At 59.5% G+C, this 13,954-nt stretch overlaps 1 protein-coding gene across 1 annotated transcript in view; it reads right to left on the reverse strand.

The window, feature by feature from the left end:
• The window catches only part of LGR6 (leucine rich repeat containing G protein-coupled receptor 6), a 96,701-nt gene that overhangs the window by 61,709 nt on the left and 21,038 nt on the right, over positions 1 to 13,954 (reverse strand). The window contains exons 2-4 of the mRNA XM_061185231.1: positions 9,597 to 9,668; positions 7,332 to 7,403; positions 3,825 to 3,896 (exon numbers count right to left, since the gene is read on the reverse strand). Coding sequence (XP_061041214.1) covers positions 3,825 to 3,896; positions 7,332 to 7,403; positions 9,597 to 9,668 — 216 coding nt within the window. The remainder of the gene's footprint in view (positions 1 to 3,824; positions 3,897 to 7,331; positions 7,404 to 9,596; positions 9,669 to 13,954) is intronic.

The raw sequence follows: 13,954 nt of genomic DNA on the forward strand, positions 1-13,954 counted from the left end.
ACATCAGCCCAACCCGACCTCACCCAACCCCAGAATCCCAGGGTGCAGACAGACGCAGGCCAAATCAGCGTCCGTGGGCATCCTCCAGCGGGGCACACGCTCCAAGGCCAGCCCTGGGAGGAGATGCACTGGAGACACCATGGTCCCAGAGCCCCCGATGGCCCACTGCCCAGGGCTCATCATCTGCCCACTCAGTGCCCTCAGCATGGCCCTGGGGGGTGGCTGAGTGTCACGGTGTGTGCGTGGACCCTGGGCTAGGCTGCCTGAACTTTGACCCCGGCTCTGCTACGTACTGTCTGTGTCCCTTCCACCGAGTCCCTGCACCAGCTGTGCCTCAGTTTGCTCATCTGTGACATGGGGTGACGAGGTTAGCGGTCTAACCATCCCACAGAGCCGCAAGGTGAAGTGAGGTGTGAGTACCAGCGGCTCACACACGGAAGGGGCCGTAAGTGCTGGTCATCATTGGTCTGGGGGACAGCTGTCCCTCAGAGGAGGGTCAGAGATATGGAACAAGGGGGGTCTGCTCAGAAGCCCCCCAGGGAGACCTGCGATCCCTGTCCTCCAAGAGCCTGTGCGCTGGGTGGCATGGCTGGGCCACTTTCCTCCTCACCCCACAGGCAGGTCCCCAGGAGACGGGCATGTTTGCAGAGGGACCACCCACTGCGCCAGCCCCCAGAGACCAAGCATGCGGCCGTCACAGGTGACTCGGGCACGGGCGCCCTCCCCGCCCCCTCCCCCTCCCTCCCCCAGCACAGGCCCCGGTGTGTTTCAGATGGCGGCTGCGCTGGTTCTGACGGGGGTCTCGGGCTAGAGTCCGCACCGCCCTGGACTCGCTTCCCCGGCCCGGCAGAGAGCGGCGGTGTCATGGGGCTGCCCTTGTGGTGACGTGCTCCCCCCGGCGTGTCCAGGACGGGGCTGTTTTCTGTTTTCTCCCCTAATTTAGTCCTGCCACGGGGTCTTCCTGATTCCTCTCGGGCCCCACCTGGCCCAGGCCTGAGGTCTTTCTGGGCTGTTCTCTGCTCTTCCATGGACTCCCCTGCTACCCCAGCCCTGCCTCACCCCCACCCAGTTTCTCTTTTCCCCCAGGCTCCTCTGGCTGCCGTGGTTTCTCTCGGCCGTGGCTCAAGCCTGGCGTGACACGTCTGGCACGGCCACCCTCGCCCTCCCACACCGGTCGGGGAGGAAGCAAGTGTATGCAAGGGATGGGGGGGTAATGGGGGGGCCAAAGAGCCTGGGCACCACGTCGGGCTGCGTGCCTGGGCCCATCCCCTGCCCGCTCCCCCCACCCAAACCCGCTTCCTGTCCCGTGGACCACGGGACGGAACCTCCATGGACGTTCCAGGAACGTCCGTGGGAGTTTGCCCAGGGGAGGCGAGGAACAGCCTTCCCGGGGACCTGAGCCCCGGGGGCCTGGCTGCTGTGGACCTGCCGCCCCAAGTGCCAGCTCTGACCGCGGGAGGCCCTGAGCCAGTCGGAGCCTCTGTTCCCTCATCTGATGGCAGAGACGGCCACTGTCACAGGGGCGCGTGAGGATGGAATCGGATCACGTGGGTGTGGCGCCGGCATGCGGGGCGCTCGACGGAGGCCATTCCCCCTTCTCCGCTCAGCCCGGCAGACTGGGCCTGCTGCTCCTGACCCCTCCTGGATGGAGGGGCCTGAGTCAGGTGGGCAGCGTCTCACTCTGATGGAACACCCACCAAACAGAACCTGCAGGTAGGGTGACGCCCCCTTCTCCCCAGCACACGCACACACACGGAGGCACACGTGCACACTCCCATGTCCTGCAGGCAGAGTGACCCGCGCTCCACCTTATCCCAGACGCCGGGTCACCCCACCGGCAGGTACCGCGAACCCAACATGTCCAAAGGGGCCTCGGCGTCCCCCTTGCCCTGTGCCCTCCCCGGCTCATCCCCTGGGGTTCACGACTCACCACTCGTTCAACACGTTCTCACTAAGTCCCCACCGCGGGCCAGGCTCTCAGTGACCGGCCTCTCTGTCCACCCAGGTGTCCAGGCCAGAGAGCTGGCGGTCAATGCGACTCTTCCTCTCCCTGGGCGCCCGCGTCCAGCCAACACCACCGTCCCCAGGAGTGACAGTGGTGGTAGTAGCCCCTTTGTGTCCTATCGAGGGACACAGACCCTTTTACTGAAACAGGAGAAGCACACAGGCCAGGAAGCTGCAGGCCTTACAGGGAGTAAACGAAGGAGCTGAGATTTGAACCCAGGCAGTCTGAGCCCAGAGCCCTGACAACCAGGCTTCTTGATATTCCCAGAGCCAGTCCGCTGCTCCTTCAGCCACTGCCCCCGCCTCTCCTCCGGCCCCGTCACGTTCCCTTGGCGTAGGAGCCCGGCACCGGCTCCCCGTCTCCAGGCTGTCCTCCTTGACTGCCGCCAGGGTGATTTGCAATGATGCAAACTCCGGCTGGAGGTCCTGTGATGGCTCCCCAGGGCCTTAAGCATAAAGCCTGAATCCTGGGCCGCAGGGCCTCCGTGTCTCAGAAAGTGCAGGAAGTGCCTGTGCGGCCCAAGTGTGTAAAAGACAAGACCCTCAGGGTCCCCAAGCAGGCAGAAGACACAAGTCACAGCGGAAACATTAACCTCAAAGTAAGTGTGAAGACGTCCAGTGGAAGTCTTTTCTCCCATGGAAACCTCTTTGATGCTCTGGATGAAATGTCCCCCTCTCCCCCGACCCCCCATTTCTGGCTGCCCCTACTCAGTGGGCGCCCCAGCAATAGTCTGCCCTGTGGGGGGCTGGGGCGCAGCACGGGCCCTCCTAGCTTTTGACCCTTGACCGTGGCCTCGAGGGGCACACCCGGCCGCCTGCCCTGTTCAGCTGTGACCTGAATGGAGGGAGAGGAGGTGACGGGGCCAGAGGCCCAGCACGTGCAGGGATGGAGGGGGAAATGGGAGGGGTAGGATGGGGAGCGGGGCCAACGGGCAGCTGGGGAGAGTGGGGTGTCTGGGCAGAGAGGGAGGAGACTAGCCTGGGGGTTGTGACCCGGCCCCCTCGGCCGGCCCTCTGTGCACGGTGGGTCCTGGGGAGGGGAGGACGGGGCAGGGACCACTGCAGGACCCACAGGCCAGGACACCAAGGCCTTTGTCTTGACACCGCACGTTCAGCCTGCCTCAGTTTCCCCCAGTCCTGTCCCCCAGCTTTGACTCCTCCCAACTACCTATGTCCTCTCCCATCAGACGTAGATGTACCTGAAAATTCAGTTAGTTCAGGCGGCATGCATTAGGCCGCTACTGCATTCCAGGCCCCGCGGTGTGCACCCAGCTCCTGCCCAGAGGACCACGGCGGCTGGTCCCTCACCCATCCCACCTGCTTCTGCTTCTGCCCTGGAACCACGACGCCCCTAGTGGACAGGACAGGAACTGCAGCATTCCATGGAGGGCTGGACGGGTCACGGGGGGGCCAGTGAGTCTGGGACGCCAGGAGACGTGTGTCTGAGTTTGAACGCTCCCCCGCCACCAAAGCCCCAGGGTCAGAGCAGGCGAGCTGGGGGAGACAGTCCCTTCCTGACGCTTCTTTAGGGCGGCAGCCTCCAATGCCCACCCAGGCTCCGCGGCAGAAGGCCAGACATCCCAGGACGGCGGCCCCGGGGGTCCCACCCAGGGAGGTCCCACCCAGGGAGGTCCCATCCCCACAGTCCTCCACAGGGTCTGGGTGCCTTCCTGCCCCAAGATACACACGCGCACGTACTCATGACATATGACGATGACAGCCCCCTGAAGAAACAAAAGCCAGGAGCGCACTGTTGGGACGGTGGGTGCAGGGAGGAAGGGGCGCCCAGGCCCGCCCCCAGCCCCCGCCCCCCGACTCACAGAGACTGCAGGCTCCGCAGCTCCCACAGCGCCTCGGCGGGGATCCCTCCCAGCAGGTTGTTCTGCAGCATCCTGTGAGGGGAAGAGGCGGCCTGAAGGACTCCCGGCCGCCTGCCACGCCGGAGCCCAGCCTCAGAGCCCAGAGTCCTGTCCCACCCCTCCCTGGCTGGAGGTCCAGGGCGCTGTGCACGGGGCTGGGAGGGTGCCTCAGAGGGACTTTGGGGAAAAGGCCGGGCTGGAGAGGACCCTTTGAAGCAGAGGAGACACGGCCGGGGAGCGGAACGCGGGATCCTCTGGCCGTCTGCTCTGGAAGGACGTGGGCAAATGCACGATTTCCTCCCCAGGCCTCAGTTTCTCCGTCTGCAGCCGAGAGGCCGGGGTTTCTTCGGGGAAGGGGAGGATGCGCAGGGCCCAGGCAAGTGTGTCTTTGTGGTGTGCGTGTCTATAGAGACGACTTGAGGCACCCAGATCGGAGTGTCAGCACCATCTGGTGACGCCATCACACATGACCCCACAAAAGCAGGGACATGCCAGCCGGGGGCACGATCCGCTAGGGAGGCTGCCCTCCTGGACCCGCGGGGCAGTGAGTCAGAGAGCGAGAAGGGGAGAAGCTGGGGTCTGGGGCCTTCAGGTGACACTGCTGACCCCAGCCAACCCCGGCCACAGAGCTGTGCTCAGAAAATAGAGGAGGCCACGCCAGGGCCTCAGGGAGTCCCCGAAGCCTCAGGGCCCTGGGCAAGGGTCCTGCTCGCCCGGCCGTAAGGGAGGAGCTGGGTGGCCGCTGCCACTGGAACGTCCTTCCCTGCTGGCCTCTGGAGAGGAGGAGGAGGGGGCACGTGGGGCGGGCCCCCCGGGGGGTCAGGGAAGAGCCGGGGGCAGGAAAGAAGGAAGCCGCCCCACCCTGACCCGCACACCCATTGGGCCCTCCTGGGCCAGGTACAGCCCCAGGAACAGCACCTATTGCAGGATGAGCTGCTCTGGAACTGGGAGGGACCTCCAGGGAGACCTACTGTGTGCCAGGCATGCCGTCCACCCTCCCTCTAGGCATTACCCCATGCAGGAGCTCTAGCCACATCTGCCCCTCACCTGACCCGACGGGCACAGGGCAGGTGCCCTCAGAGGTCCAGGCATCTCCCCACACACCTGGGGCAGAAAGAACTGTGGCTTCCCTGAGGACGGCTCTGGTGGGGGGCAGGTGGGGGCAGTGTGTCTGGGCTCTCAGCCTTCAGGACTCTGCAGGACAGGGATCCCCACCTATGGTCTCGGGAAAAGGCACAGGGCAGGGGCTGACCCTCTTGACCCAAGCCTGGCCAGAGCTTTGGAGAACCAGCACAGGAAGGCGGGGACCCTAGCAGTAAGACTTCCAGGTCAGGTGTGGGGCTGGGCGGGAGGGACAGGGGAGGGGTTCTGCCACAGCTGCTCGGAGAGGATCAGAGATGGACCCCCCCCCTTTTTTTGGTCCTTCGCCTCTGGAAGGGCAAAGGGGAGGCAGAGTGTCCTGCAGGGACAGCCAGGCGTCACCCACCAGAAGGAAGATGAAGTTCAGACAGGGGCCCCTGGAGCAGCTAAAGTGACCGCCTCCCAGCACAAAAAGAGGGTATCGTGCTGATGGTGGGCTTTACTGCTCTGTTTTTCTCGCAGGTCTGAAATCAAGTAAGGGAAGGCACTGCGGAAGGAGAAACCGTGGCGGATGCCAGGAAGTACTTCTTGCCCAGATGCAGGTGGAATCCCTGCTGTGAAGACACTGAGTAGGCGGGCACCTTCCCCGAGACCACCCAACCATCCCTGAAGCAGAGAAGTGGACACGAAGGCTTTGGGGAACTGGGGTGTCCTCAGGGGGCAGCTGGGGGTCAGTGGCAGTGGGAATGGACAGCCTGGCTGCCCTCCTCTCCAGCCGCAGCCTCTCCTGCCGCCCGACCTGCTAGGCCGCACCGTGTCCAGAGGGCGGGGCTGCGGCTTCCGGGAGGCTTTGATTAATTGCCTGACACAGGCAAAGAAGAAAGCAGCTCAACCCTAAGCTGGGGGCTTAGGAACAGGACGCGAGTCTCACATCTTCTAAAGGCCCAGCAGACAGATCCCCCGCTCACCAATCCGGCTGCAGGTCTGGGCCTGCCACTGGGCACGGACGCGCCACCACGCAGGCCGCCTGGGCCACGTCTGGCTCCGGGGGCCTCCCCATCCCCGGGGAAGTGATGCTGGTGGGAGCGGGACAGACAAACCGAGAGAAGAGGCAGGAAGGACTGAGGGCTGGCAGGATGGGAGAGCAGGGTCTGCAGCAGAGCGGAAGGAAGGAGGGACAGGGGACAGAGGCAGAGCGCCCACGGGCAGAGAGGGAGTAGGGCAGCACGAGAGGCCAGAGCCCTGGAGCCAGAGGCCAACAGTGCCAGAGTCAGACAACGTGGAGAAAGGAGAACGCTTGGAGGTGGTCTGGGGGCTGCTGACAGGCTGGAAGCCTGAAGCTCACAGGCCAAGTGGGCAGGGCCACCGCCAGCCTATGAACAACTTGGAGCAAATTAGAAAGATACTCCTTTCTAGATGGAAGCAGCCCCAAGGCCGGCACAGGGCTAGATTTCAGCCCCTTCTCACCCCTCAGGCGATGGTCTTGTGCAGTGAACAACCTGCTCAACTGTACAAAGAAGACCTGCAGGTCAAGTTGGGGCTGAGGGGGCAGGAGAGCGTGGGAGCGGCTCACCACTTTAGGGAAATTTCAGATGCTCCAGGATCAGCACCCGGGCTCCTCCTCTTCTTCCCAAGCCAGTCCCTGTGGTGACGAGCCCTCCCGAGGAACCTCTCTGATCCACCCTCAGACACCCTGCATCCCCTTCTCCCACCTCCTTTCACCCACACTCATCACAAGAGCAGGAGTGGGGCCCGGGGAGGACAGTCACAGTTGGGACAAGGTGAGCTGTGGACTGGGGTTGGGGAGAGGGTGCCGTAGCATCCCCTTTTGTCCAATAGGCTGTGGGCTCAATGGAAGAGAATAACACAAGGTCCTTTTCAATTCTCACTTTCCTTTTGCTTCAGGGGCAGAGACGCCTAGGAACTGGAGGAGGGGAAATGTTTGCAGAGAGAATGGGACGCAGTGCTGTAGCCAGAGACCAAGCCTGGGGCTCGAGAGGAAGGGGGTCCAGAGGAAACCAGCGGAGATTCCTCCTCTCCAGAAACTGTCCTACCCTCCCAGCCTGAGAGGTCCGGGGGGCACGTGGGTCTGAATCTGACCTTGACCCTCAAAGACCTGTGCTAACGGGCACTATTCACGTTACAGAAAGGAGAGGAGGTCACTTGCCTACATTGTGGCCTAAGCATCAGGTGCTGTTATACGTTTGTTTACAAATCACAAGGTTTGTTACAGACAGGGCGAAAGCAAAGACATGGCAATAATTAAAATGAAAAGTGAAGATAAGGAAATGAGCAAGCCAGTGGCAAACCAAGACACAGGTTACAAAACTTCCATTTGCCCAGAGTTCTCCAGGCTGCATCTCCATGTAAAGTGGGACTTAGACTTACAGGATTTTCAGGCTGTAGAGACCAGAGAACGCCTGTCCCGGGATGTGCGAGAGGCGGTTTCCAGAGAGACGCCTGCAAGTCAGAGAGAAGGGCCGGTGGGTGATGCTGGCAGGGAGCCAGGCAGGGCGGTGGCCCTGGGTCAGCATCCTGGCACATGGGAGGGAGGCTGGTGGTGTAACTGCACTAACTGCACAATGACCCTGCAGGGGGCCCACTAGGACCCCCAGCCTTCAGAGGAGGAAACCGAGGCTCGGGTCACAGAGGGTGCCTGGTGTCTCCCCGGACCCGATTACCACTAGGCCCACGTCCACCACGTCCATCCACAGCGCTGACCTGCTTACCCACCATCCCCCTGCGTTGCCTCCCGTCACCAGTGGAGTTAGATCAGACGGGTGTGTCTGGGTCTCCCTGTGCCCTAAACTACACAGACAACCTCACTAGTCCAGGGGGCAGGAAACGGGGTGTCGGAATTAGTCTAACCCTGTGGTCTAATCAAGCATTTCCACGTTTGTCATGGGTGACCATCAACTCCAAAAGGAGCAAACAGGACGGAATATGCCGATGCACGTCCTCAGTGCTAAGCCTGACGAAGCAGAGTCTGCTGAGGACGGAGCAGGGGCTCTTAGGCATCACTGGGCGCATCGGTTCTCACTGAGAGGCCTGCCGACTGCCGATGTGGAAATCGTGCTGACACAGCTCCGAAGCCATTTTTAAAAAATATACCTCTACTAGGGGACATGCCTGGCGGTCAGGTGATTAGTACTCTGTGCTTCCACTGCAGGGGGCGCAGGTTCGATCCCTGGTCGGGGAACTAAGATCCCTCATGCAGCATGGTACGGCCAATAAACACACACACGCGCGCGCACACACACACACACACACACACACACACACTGAGTCTTTTTATTTGACGTTTGTTGTTCAAAAAAAACACATGGAACGGCATCGTGACCTTTGGGTTCCCTAGGTGGGCATCTTGCCTCTAAAACAGGCCCAACCCCCTCCCGGGGAGTGGAGGATGGAGGCCCAGCAGCCCCCAGGGCTCAGGCTGTGCCCGTGTCACCAGCCCAGCTCCTAGGCCTTTGTCCTCTTTTCATTCCCACCAAGCTGGGCCCCTCCACCTCGACGGCCCCTCCGCTGCCTCTCACTCTGTCCCTTCCTTTGAGAACAGCCTTCAAATTGCTCCTTGGAAGGCGTCCCCACCCACCCTGCCCACTCGCTGACGTGGCGAGCCCGGGTGCCCACGCCAGGCGCCCTCTCGTCTGCTCCGGGCAGACTGAGTGCACCCTTGGGGGGCCGTGTCTAGGGCCAGGGTGGGGAGGGCTGTGCAGGAGGAGTGGGTCAAGGAGAGGAGCCCCCAGTCTGAGAGTTTAAGCAAAGCCGGTAGGATCGGTGGTGATGCCCAAACAAGAACCAGCAGGTCGGGTGAGGAGGGGGGCAGGGTTGGGAGCGGGTGACCTGGCTGCCTGCAGGGGACAGTGGACACTCTGGCCAAGGACATGACTCTCTCACGTGAGGCACTAGAGCACGAGGCCAGCCTGCAGGGTTCCAGGCCGTGGGGAGGGATCAACCAGGGAGGACTTCCTGAGGGAAGTGGGCCTTGTGTTGGCCCTGACAGAGTGGAGAGAGAGATGGTGGGCCTGCTGGGCTGGAGGGGAAATCTGCTCAGATGAAGGAGGGCTCCAGGGACAGGCAGGGGGACGGGCCTCCCTGGAGCAAAGCTGGCCGGGTGGGCTTGGGCCAGGTGAAGGAGGGTCCTCGAAGCGGCTCCTTTGGATTGTGGGGAGCCAGAGAAGGCCGTGGAGCTGGTAAGAGGCACCCTGAGATAGGCAGTGTGTGTCAGAGAGGAGGTAGGTGGTCTGTCCTTAGGGGCTGGGGCGGCCCCAGGGGAGGGGACGTCAGGGCGGCAGCAGCAGCAGGGATAGGTACGGGGGACCTTCAGAGGAAGAGCCACCAGGACCTGGGGAGCGGCCGGCAGCCGGACACAGGGGGCAAGGGCAGGTCAAGGATGACCCCAGGGAGAGGAGCAGCGTTGACAGAAAGCCGGTCGGCTTCAGGGCGGGAGAGGCTGCATGTCCGAGTTCCTCTGTCCCCACTGCCCGCCTCGGGCCCACACCTGGGCAGGTGGGGCTGACCCCGCTCAGAAGAGCTCCCCAAGGCCGTTTCCGCTGGCTCCACCCGTCCCCCTAGGGACCTCCAGTTCCCTGGGTCAGAGGTCACAGTGCCCGCCTCCAGCCCCCGCGCCCCCCCCCCCCATCTACTCACAGCTCCTCCAGGAAGCGCAGGCTGAGGAAGAGGCCAGGCCGGAGCTCTGTGAGGTTGTTCATGCTCAGGTCTCTGCGGGAGAGAAGGGAGCAGGCAGGCTGTGAGCTGCGTCCTCCCCAGGCCGTGCTCTCCGTGCTCCCCCTGCGCCTCCCTCCTCCCCCCTCCCTCCACAGGACGGGCTGTGATGAGGGCCACAGAGGAAGCCGACCCCGTCGGGGATAGGCCAGAGAAAAATTCAGAGGATGCCAGAGCAGGACAGGGCCAATCAACACGCAGGATCCCTCATGGACGTTTTACCCGAGACCACCGCCATCCCGTGGGCTCCTGGAATCAGCCCCAGACTCACCAGGGGGTTGCCTTTTACTCAGTCCCTGAGCCCGTGGGATTCCACAGCCGTCTGAGGCCTGCAGTCTCTCTCCTGTTGTCTCTCCCCCAACCCCACCAGGCTCCTTCTACTTTTCTCCAACCAGAGGGCCTGGCCCCTGGTACATCCCTGAGGATGCTTGATTCCTGAGGAGTACCACCTTAGACCAGTCTTGCCTTCCCATATTATCTGAGAGACCCTGAGAGTGGTTTCTGTGTCACTGCCCTCCAAGATACCCTGCACACAAAAGAATCACAATACTGTGATTGTGTAACAGCTGGCGTTTACTGGAGGCCCACTTTGTGTCAGGCACAGGCTAACCTTTATCCAAATACAGTAAGTCCCCTACATACGAACCTTCAAAGATGCGAACGTGCGTTCGCATGTCCAGTCACATAAGTTAGTTCACGCATCTGGTGTACATTGTCACGTGCGTGCACCCTCTACAAGTGGTTGTGTTTTTGTGTACTTTGCAGTACTGTATAGAGTACAGTAGTACAGTACCTTTATTTCAAGCCCAGGATGTCTGAAAGCAAGCGTAAAAGCAGCGGTGGTGTAGCTGGTACTGCTAAGAAGCGCCAAGCGATAATGATGGAAACAAAAGTGAAAATAATTGAGAGAGTGGAGCGAGGCAAAAAGATGTTAGACATCACTCATTCTTATAACGTGAATCGTTCAATCATTGGCACAAATCTAAAGAACAAGGACAAGATCATGGAACATGTAAAGTCTGCTGTGCCGACGATGTTGACAAAATATCCAAGAAGCATGGGAAAGTGATGGAGGAGATGGAGAAACTTCTCAGTGTGCGGATGCAGGATCAACATCAGCGCTGAGTCCTGCTCAGCTTAACGCTGATTCAAGAGAAAGCTAAAAGCCTTTATGAAGACTTGAAGAAGAAACACGGCAAAGAATCAGAGGACACATCTTTTAATGCCAGCCATGGCTGGTTTCATCGGTTCAAGGCTGGAGCCAAACTTCACAACGTAAAAGTAAGTGGAGAGGCAGCAAGTGCAGATAGGATAGCTGTCCAGGAACTTCCGGAAACACTTTGAGAAATTATTGATGATGGTGTGTATTTACCCAACCAGGTTTTTAATGTGGATGAGACACAACTGTACTGGAAGAGGATGCCAGACCGAAGTTACATCAGTAAGGAGGAAAAGTTGATGTAGGGCTGTAAAGCAGCAAAGGATAAGCTAACTGTTGTTTGGTGGCAATGCTTCTGGTGATACGAAGCTGAAGCCTCTCTTAGTTTATCATTCAGAGAACCCAAGAATCCTTAAAAACATAGCCAAGGGCTCTCTTCCTGTTGTGTGGAAGCGTAACCCCAAATCCTGGATTACACAGGCCACGTTCCAGGACTGGTTTTTCCTCCACTTTATCCCAGAGGTAGAGAAATATTGCTTGGAGAAGGACGTTCCAGCTAAACATTCTGTTGCTGCTCGACTATGCTCTGGGCCACCCCCCATTCATGGATGACTTTCATCCCAACGTCAAAGTACTGCATCTGTCACCGAATACTACGTTGCTCATCCAACCTGGGAATTATAGCGACTTCCAAGAAAATTATTTACATCACACTTTTTGTCAGGCAGTAAAGGTAAGTGACAAATCAGGAACAACCTAGGGACAACTTTGGGAGGACTATAACATCTACAAGACCATAAAAAACATTGACTTTGCATGGTGTGAGGGTATGGCAGTCACCATGAATGGGGTTTGGAAGAACCTTTGCCCACAGTTTGTTCATGATTTTTGTGGATTTGAGAAGGTAGATCAGAAGTCCGAAGAGGTCTTCAGCAACGTAGTGACCCTCAGCGAGAAGCTGGAGCTAGATCTGCAAGAGGACGATTTCACTGAACTCCTTGCTGTGCAACATGAGGAGCTTGCTGACGGAATTGGAGGCCCAGAGAAAGGATGAAGAGGGGCAGGAGGACGAAGAAGTAACTGAAGAACTGAAGAGATTCACGATGCAGGAGATGGCAGGGGGATTTCTTTATTTGAGGAGGCAGTGTTAGTTTATGAGGCACGGGACCGACCCAAACGTAGAATGATACACGAAGGCTGCAGCAGCCATTCAGAATGCAATCCAGCGCTACCTTGTCATCTATGACGAGAAAAGAAGAGCTACCGCCCAGACATCACTGGATCGTTTTTTCAAGCGGGTGGATAGAATTGAATCCAGCAAGGAACCAGAACCTGTGCCATCAACGTCAGGCGTGAGTGAAACTGCAGCTTGCCCTCCGTCTCCTATTGCTGACGATCCTTCAGCCCTACCATCTCCCACCTCCTCTCCCTCCTCCAATCAGTAACTGTTCCTGCCTGTTCACTCGATGCCAGCCCCTGGATACCAGCTGTTGTACTGTAATATTGTCCTTTTCAAGGTACTGTATGGTAAGATTAAAAATGTTTTCTTTATTTTTTGTGTTTGTTTTTTATGTATTGTTTGTGTGTAAAGTATTATAAACCTATTACAATACAGTACTCTATAGCCGGTTGTGTAAGTTGGGTACCTAGGCTAACTTTGCTGGACTTACAGACAAATAAGATTTACAGACGCGTTCTCGGAACTGAACTCGTTCGTGTGGAGGGGACTTACTCTAATCCCATTTAATTCTCACAATAACCCCAAGGTGGATTCCAATGTTACCTCCACTTTACATTCAAGGAAGCAAAGAGGAAAATGCTGAACATTTCTAATTTGAATAAGATTAAATCTATTTTCAAGGGAAAAAAAAAAAGAAAGCAAAGAGGAAAAGAGCACTGAGGTCAACTCTCTCCTTGGTTTACCTGCCAGACCTCAGGCTGTTAATCACTATGACCCTTGGTTTCCTCATCCGTAAAAATGGTTGAACACCACCAAACTCCTAGGGTCCTCGTAAGGATTAAACGAGCCAGGGCTTACAGACTGCCTACCAGTGCACACACATCAGTCCTGCCCCTCGGTGACCTGTGGGAAAGCGTCCCAGCCCAGCAGGCCTGCAGTAGGCAGAAGGGGTGACCTTAGCCTGCTGGCCCTGCCCTGCCCCAGCGTTTTCCTCCCAGTCTGCGCCCGGGGAGCAGCGATGCTCCGGCTGCACATGTGCGTCTCATACACTTGGGATTCCTCCTGTCTCAGACTCCGAGCAGCTGCTTCTCACCTCCGCCAGCTCCCCCCGCCTGAGGGCACAGGGTGGACCCAGACCAGCCAACCGTGTGGCCGGGCACCACCCACTGGCCTTCCTGCAGCTCCCTCCGCCCCAGGGGTGCACTTCCACTGCAAGCCCCAGGGTCTCCATTTTCCACAAGAAACGCGTGTGACGTGTGTGCTGGAGATAGGGTGCGGGTCAGGGGCTTGGGGCCCCGCTCCGACCTATGAAAAGGCTGTTTAGGCTCCAGTGTTTTATCTCCAGTGAAGCCTGGCCTCTGGATGCTACGTGCTCTGAGGAAGGAAGAATCGGGGGCAGGTAGAGCCAAGGAACCGGCAGGCTCCCGTCCTGCTCCACATGAGGACCGAGGGGCCGTCCCGGGCCTGCCCGTCCAGAAGGAGGGCCGGGCGAGCTATGGCTGATTGGCTGGGGGCCGCAGAGCCACAGGGCGCACTGGACGGTGGCGGGAGGGGACGGTGAGGCCACGGGAGCCCAGGCCACAGACCATTCTGCCCGGCCCCGGGCCCGGCGCACAATCAGCCCGGCAGGAAGGCATGAGGAGCCACAAAAGCAGGTACCTCTTAACACGTACCCCGAGCATCTCTGGACGTGTCTCCACAGGCGCTCGCGGGCATGTGACTCAGGCCCCATCACTCAGCCGTCGCCCCGGGGGCCGCACCTCAGAGGCTCTGATGTGGCTCCATGCCCCCCCCGCCCCCCCCCCCGACGAGCAGCCTCATTGTTCTCCTTGGGGAGGAGGGGACCTGCACTCTGCCCGCCCCGCATCCTGCCCGGGACAGCGCCCAGCCCAGCTGAAGGGCTCCGTGAGGGGCAGGAGGGGGGTCCGTCGGCCCTGCAGGAAA

The sequence above is a fragment of the Eubalaena glacialis genome, chromosome 3, assembly GCF_028564815.1.
Source record: "Eubalaena glacialis isolate mEubGla1 chromosome 3, mEubGla1.1.hap2.+ XY, whole genome shotgun sequence".
Lineage (NCBI taxonomy): Eukaryota > Metazoa > Chordata > Mammalia > Artiodactyla > Balaenidae > Eubalaena > Eubalaena glacialis.